Here is a 7,630-nt window from a genome sequence, read left to right on the forward strand (position 1 = left end):
TTTAGTCATGCATGTTTTGAGATACTCGGTTCTATAAGGTTGAACATAATGATCACTATACTTGCCACATGTTTTGAGATATTTCTCTCTCTCTCTCTCTCTCTCTCTCAAATACACACACACTTTATTTAGAGTCACATTCTGATGTTCAAGACTAAAAATTGCACCTTTTGAAAAAAAAAAAAAAAGCTATAAAAATTGCATAAATCGTTGGAAACTATGTAGTAAATCAATTTTAAAAATTTGGACAATATCTTAATTAAAGATGTTTTCTTTTTAATTTTTACAAAATGAAATATGGTTATATGATTTATATGCACATATCATTAGCATATTATTGTTACTAGTTGGGTCTAACTTGCTTTTCACCTGAGCCCATAGTTCAAATATTTTTTCAATAAATTTGCAATATGTTACTTTTTTAGACCGTTTATAATGAGAGATGTAAAAGTTGATTTATATTTGGTACAAATAATGATTTTGTGATATTTTTGTATCAATTTTTACTATTATGTTCTAATGCATTATTATAAATTTTAATGCAAAATTTAATATATGATTAAATATTCATCTAATAATTTATTAAAAATATAAAATAATAATGCAAATAAACATGCTAACTAAACTTTTATAATAAAATATTAAAAATAGCATAATAGTAATTATAAAATCATAGCATTCATTGTAATACAAATCTTACATTATACTATATTGTGATCTAAATTTAGATAAATTTAGATTACTTTTTGTTATGTGAGATACTTGCATCATAATTTGATATATCATTAAAGTAGACTTTTGACAAAGTATGCTATATTTTATATTTGCATTACTTATATTTTGCATCTCCATTCGAGGTGTGTTCTTAGTCTTCATTATTTTTTGTAAATTAACAAGGGCCAAAATTATTTATTAATTTTGTGGCTCTTAAAAATATGTAGGATCTTTTACACACATTTTATTTTTGTAAAATCGAATACTTTAGATTTTTTTAAGAGAGAAATAATCAATACATAAAATACCTAATTAATTTTATATAATAAATAATACATAAGGTTTTTATTAAGTTTGATTTTTTTTTAATAATGAAGTGTACATGGGTAAATAGAACTTCAAAATTATTAACAATTATATTACAATTATACATTATAGATAAATATTGTCTCAATTTAATTATACATACTAATAAATTCATTTATTATATGGTATGATTATTAGTATATATATTGGTTATATAATTATCAAATGCAAAATATTCACTTCAAAGAATAAAGAAACCTAATTAATTTAAAATTATATTTATAACTGAGAGACTTTGATAAAATAATCACCTCCACAAATATTTCACATAAGACAAAATGTCAATTAAATGACAAACTTATTTAGCATTAACCTTAAGAAGTAGTATAGTGTAATGTGGTACTTGTTTTATCAATTTTTTTTTTTTTGTAATTTAATATGTGTTGAAGGCTAATTATATAATTCAATTAGAAGATGTCCAAAAATATTTTCACTTTTTATGTATGATATAAATATATAGTTTTCTCTCTTTTTTTTTTTTTAAAAAAAAATGAACATCTTATATACACTAATTGTACATGTATAAGCAAACTTCTATTTTTTTTAATAAAATAATAAATAAACCATTTCCTAATTAGATGTAATTGAGTTAGATGATTATAATATAATATTTTATTTTTGAAAGCATAAAAAAATATTAATGGGTTTGTTGTTCATAAAAAAAAATTGTAATTTAATATTTAATGAAGGTTAATTATGTAATTTATATAGAGAAAGCCTAAAAATATTCTCACTTTTATAGTAGTTATAGATATATTTTTAATAAATACTAGGTGAATGTACGTGCCGAGCCACGTATTGCTAGTTTCATTTAAGATTTTGAATATATTTTATTTTTAAAGATTATAAATTTTTTGTTTGAAAAAATTAAATATTTATATTTGAAATATTATTTAATAATGTATCAAAAATAATGTTAGTGTAATTATAAAATTGTAAATAAATTTATTATTGGAGTAGTAGATTATTCTATTTAGTTCTTTTTTTAACATAGCATTGTAATGTAAGTTTATATCTATAAATATTCTGTAAATAAGCATGAGGTCTAGAAAGTTAGTTACGATTTAAGCCAATATTATTCTGTAAATATTATCGGTGCTTATATCTAGATATAAAGTAATCGTAATTGTAATGTAAGTTATGTGTGGTTTTTATAAATTAATTGCATATAAAAATTATTAATATTATCCAAGATAGGTTTGTTAGAGAGATATGTGGCTAAAATGATTTTTTTAATTTAAAAAGAGATTACTAATATTTGAAAGATTGTTTAATTTTTTGGTTTAATTATTGGATTTATTTGTTAACGGGAGATCAAACTAATCGTTAAATTTAACAGAATATTCTTTTATTTTTAAGTATATTCTGTTAAACCAAGAAATTTCGTTAGATAGGCACTTTTAATATATAAAGATACATGGAATTTTCGTCCTAGGGCTAATAATGGTGCTCACTCTTTAATTAAATTCTAGCTTTATTTTTTCCGGATAAGTATGCGTGGTGGTCTGAATACTCTCTTTGTATCCATAATGTTATTCAGGATGATATTACATAATTAATATATATTTTGAGCACTATTTTTTCTTTTGAAATTTCTCCAATGAATTTACACTATAAAATAGATACCTTTAGTAATAATTTTTTAATTACAATATAAATTTTTTGTATTTAAATGTGAGTTTTAGTCATAACAAAAAATTATTAGAAATTTATTGGGGTCACAATTATATATATAAAATGTGTGTTGGGTCATCAAATAAATAAATCAAATTTATGTGGTCTATTTTGGAATAAAATTTATGACTTAAGGGCATGATTGTCATGATTTTAATATGTGGATACCATAAGGACAATTTCTACTTTTATGATGGGCCAAATAGAAAAATTCAATAAATATTACTAACAGTTTTGTATGTTGGTAATATAACAGGTAATGGTCCCCATTTGTATCGTATCTTTTTACTCTTGTATCTCATCACCAAGAGAAAAAGTCAGAGAAAGATTTTGATAGAAATTGGAAGAGCATACCAATCAAAGGTCGATTTTATGGACACTGGTACGCTTCCGCTAATTTATAATGCTATTATTTAATTCTCATGAATTAAGAGCATCAAGAGCATGTGGTACTCCTAACATGTGGTATCAAGAGCATCTCTAAATTAATTCTTGAGAATTTATGTTAGTATTGATCTTTCATAAAAGTATTCATGCCGAATATATATGTATTTGCTTGGTTGTAATTATTGATTACTGTGTATATATATGTGTGTGTTGTTGGAAATTTTCTATTTCTCTCCTGATTCAATGGTTACTTACAGCATATGTATATGCATAATTCTGTGTGGAATTAAATTTGTGAGCGATATATTCTTTTGAGAATATATATATAAATATAGGCGAACGATTTTGTGCCCAGAAGTGTGAATCATGGATTGAAATCCGTTGTACGGCAGGTAGGTCCCACGTTAGAATAGTTTTTTTTTCAATTATTTAATTTAGTTGGCAACCAGTTATTCTAGGTTTGTTAACCGGTTGTACAATTGTTTTTTTAATTAAAAAATAAAAAGGTACAATTAAATTACTGTTTACGTTAGTTAATGTAGGAAAAAGTACAACAGCTTTACAGTTCGTGGCAGTTAATTGTACAAATATACTGTCGGCAGTGGGTCCATGTTGTCGGAGTGGGGTTATTTTGGTATTTTACATCATGTATGTAATTTTGGAATTGTAGTTGAGTACAAAATATCACGTACCGAGTACATTAATTGTTTATGCATGCTGTTTAGTAAAATTAGTGTAAAAAATATCACGTACCGAGTACAAAATATCACGTACAGAGTACGTTCATTTTTGTTTCGTAGTACATTGTTAAGAATAATTTTTTATAAATTATGAAATTATGTGTTGGTGTATTATTTTTAATTTTATTATTGTGTATAAAAAAATTAATTACTATGGAAATTTTGACCTTATAAGATTGAATTTTTTTGGGTAAAATAATTTATTTGTTCATTAATTATAATTTTGAGATTTGTTGAGATAATTACCTTAAACAGGGCAAACATAACATGAAGTATATAAATCTAGAGTTTTTGAAGCAATAATTAGAGTCATAAACCTTAAAACATCAATGGTTAAAAATAGCTAGCTATATATATGAATGACCATAGTATGATTCTTGTGTGGAGGAAGGCGGTTTCGAGAAATACGCGTTGGATTGTTCATTGAATGAGTTAGTTGTTGGTTGATTGTGTGCAGACTGTTGCCCCTGAGATCCAGTATTCTGTTGACGGTTTGGGCATCGTCGATAATCATGGCCTGATGAGCGAAAAATGCGACAATGTCTTGAGTTTCTTGGGATCTGCTCCCCGCTCGGTCCTTCCCTTGGATTTCCCGTACCCTTTGTTCTCACAACTTCAGGGTCTTTAATAATGTTGGGGTTGCTACGATATCTTCCAGGTTGTGGCGTCTCTCCTTCTTGATTGGAACTCATCTCAAATTCTTCCTTGAACATTAGAGTTAGCCGTTCAATCTCTTCCTTTGCACGGGTGTACGAATCCTCTATTTTTGCTGCATAGAAAGTGAAGTTATAAGTTAGTGAACTGAGACATCCAAACCTAGCCATCTCATAAATGTGTTGTTGTTCTTGTGCCGGGGGGTTAAAATGTAGGTGGAGATTTGTCTTCGCGAATTTGCTCCATCGCTTCATGAGAAGAGTATTAGGTATTCTTCTCATGTTTAATCTTTTCATTGTAGCCCATAAATGTCTACAAGGGTACCCCTGACCTTCATATAGCATGTAGCTATAATGTAGTGCTTGTTGGCCTTCACAGTAATGAACTCGGTATTGGACTCCCGGATGCTGAAACTTTCTAATGGTGTATACCTGCCACTCTCCTTCTTGCTCTTGACTTATGACAAAATAATTATTCTCTCAATCAAGCTGCTCAGCAACCTTGTGGTACATAGTTCTTGTGTAGAATTCAGCACATTGGTTGTAGTACGTGGTCAAGCATGTAGGATTAGGTGGGTGAGGTCGAGTGCATCTGCTTTTGAAGTCATTTGCAGTCTCGTTGTGTCTAAGCTTTGAGACTGTCATATCTATGGTTGTTACAAATTCACGCAAATAATTCTTCTCTAAAATTTTTTTTAGGGCGGAGTTGATCAATTCGCAACGTTGTGTGGTTCTCATTCCTGCAACGAATGAACCCCTCAAATAAGTTTCTGCCCACTGTTTTCTTATGTCGAATGTTGTTTGGCACCATTCATTATCTGTTAGTTGTTGGGTTTCGATGACGTCTAACCATCTTGCTTCGAAATCCTCCTCCTCGTAGTAGTTGTACATTAGATACTTAAATCTTTTCAAGAAGATCGAATCTTTAACCTTTTTGGAAGCATTTGTATTGAGATGCCAAGCACATAGACGGTGTGTAACATCAGGCATGTGTTCCATGATGGCCTGTTTCATGGCCACATCTTGGTCAGTAACTACAACATTTGGCTTCTTATCTCCATGGCATTCGAGAAATTTTTGAAGTAGCCAACAATAGGATGGAAGCTTCTCGTGGAGGAGGAGAGCGAACCCAAAGATGCATGTGTTGAAATGGTGGTTTACGCCAATGAGAACAGTGAGAGGCTTATTGTACTCATTTGTCATGTAGGTGGTATCAAACCCTAGTACATCCCCAAAAGCCACATAGTCGACACGTGAGTTTCCATCTGCCCAAAATAAGTTAGCCAATCGATTCTCCTCGTCCACCTGATATACAACGAAGAAATTTGGATCCCTCTCTGCGAGACAATCAAGAAATCCCAATGCTCCTTCCGAGACCGTCTCTATCTTTTCTTCTCGCTTGGCACCAGCAACACTGTTGTAGACATCTCGAAGTTGACATGGCATTCTCTCGTAACCTCCACTTTGCAAAGCAACATGAGACATTATGTTGGCAGTTTTAATTCCAACGAAGTTCATCGACCTAACTTGGGCAAGCAATCCATCGAACACTACTTGGTATGATCTCAAAAATTGTACCTCACTTGATGAAGCGAGGTCGTGATTGTGTATTGTGCTAAACTCTTTGCATTTCCAAGTGTTAGACGGTTGTGTGAGTAAAATACGTAATGCTGCCTGACATCCGGTTCTAGTGACATCATGAGGTCTCTTTTTTCTTTGTCTTTCCGTTATTGTGATTCTTTTGTAACCCTCAGAACAACAAACCCACCTGCGCATTACAATGACTCCTTGAGAACGTCGTACATCATCTTTTCTTGTGCCGAAACCCATCCGTTTCGCGTACATTTCGTAGAATGCTTCCCATTTTCCCAGTTTGTCGAGACTCTTGCCTAGGACGTCACATATTTGAATCTCATTCACTGGTTTTGTGATGTTTAGCTCTGCTGTTATGCTTTCCCATTCGTAGGTTTGTTCCTCATTCATGTTCTCTGCTTGAGACTCGGCCTCCATATTGTATCTGTTTGAATTAACAATTTAAATGATAAAGTTAATAGGTAAGGAATGGTTGTCGAGAAAGATCCAAAAAAAAAAGACTTACTGATAAGTAACCAATTGTTCCTTCGACGTTAATGTACTGGAGTACAGTTAGAGTGTTCGATTGTTATTGATATCCAAGAATTTGAGATGAAGAGTAAGGGAAAGATAGTGGTGAGTCGAGTGAAATTAGATTTTATGAGATTGAATGCCTCAGATTGTAGAGTAATATGGGTTGGTGATCACATTTAAGTCTAATGGGCTGATATTAATGGGCCTTTGCAAAATTAAGAACTCTATTCCACTGTCTTCGTACTTTAGAACAGTGAAATGGTACAATTACATTTACTTTTGAATAAATTAATTGGAAAATAAGGTTATTGTATGAGTTTAGGGTTTAGAAATTTTGTTGAGTTGTATGGGTTGGTGGTAACATTTAAAATTGTTGGGCTTATATGAATGGGCCTTTACCAACCTTGTTTAATGAATTAAACCATTTCGTGCGTCCGGAAAAAAGTAATAGTACATTTTTTTATTTGTGGAAAATAAAGATTGAAAAGTAAGGATTTTTTTTTTTTTGGTTAAAGTGATGACATTTTTTAGTAGAATGGGTAGTTTCTCCCATTTATATATGTTGGGCTGATATTAATGGACCCTTCACCTACATCTTCTTATGAATTAAACCATCGTCATACGTTAGAACAGTACCATAGTACATTAGGTTTTTGGGAAAAACGGGATTGATGAATAATGTTGACATTTGACCATATTCCGTACGCCTACACGTGTATTTAATTGTGTAATTCAGAGATTTAACCACCCCTCTTTTGACACATCAGATGTGCCCAATGGAGTACAGCTAACTAAAAAACGTACTATAACTTATCCTCCACGACTTATATAACACACTTGAGAAGTTTTCCAATCCAACATCAAGTTTATAGAGAAATTAACTTGTAATTTAGTTATTAGCATTACAATATATCAAGTATGAGTTCAGGTCCACACTGGGTTATTTTCAATGGACCAAATGAAGGTATCTATAGTAGGTACGAAGATGCT

At 30.6% G+C, this 7,630-nt stretch overlaps 1 protein-coding gene across 1 annotated transcript; it reads right to left on the reverse strand.

Moving 5' to 3' along the window:
• Positions 1 to 5,014: 5,014 nt before the first annotated feature.
• On the reverse strand, positions 5,015 to 6,544 carry LOC115696508 (protein FAR1-RELATED SEQUENCE 5-like). The gene has a single exon (XM_030623408.1). The coding sequence runs from the start codon at positions 6,542 to 6,544 to the stop codon at positions 5,015 to 5,017; it is 1,530 nt and encodes a 509-aa protein (XP_030479268.1).
• Positions 6,545 to 7,630: the final 1,086 nt, after the last annotated feature.

This window comes from Cannabis sativa, chromosome 7 (assembly GCF_029168945.1).
Source record: "Cannabis sativa cultivar Pink pepper isolate KNU-18-1 chromosome 7, ASM2916894v1, whole genome shotgun sequence".
NCBI lineage: Eukaryota > Viridiplantae > Streptophyta > Magnoliopsida > Rosales > Cannabaceae > Cannabis > Cannabis sativa.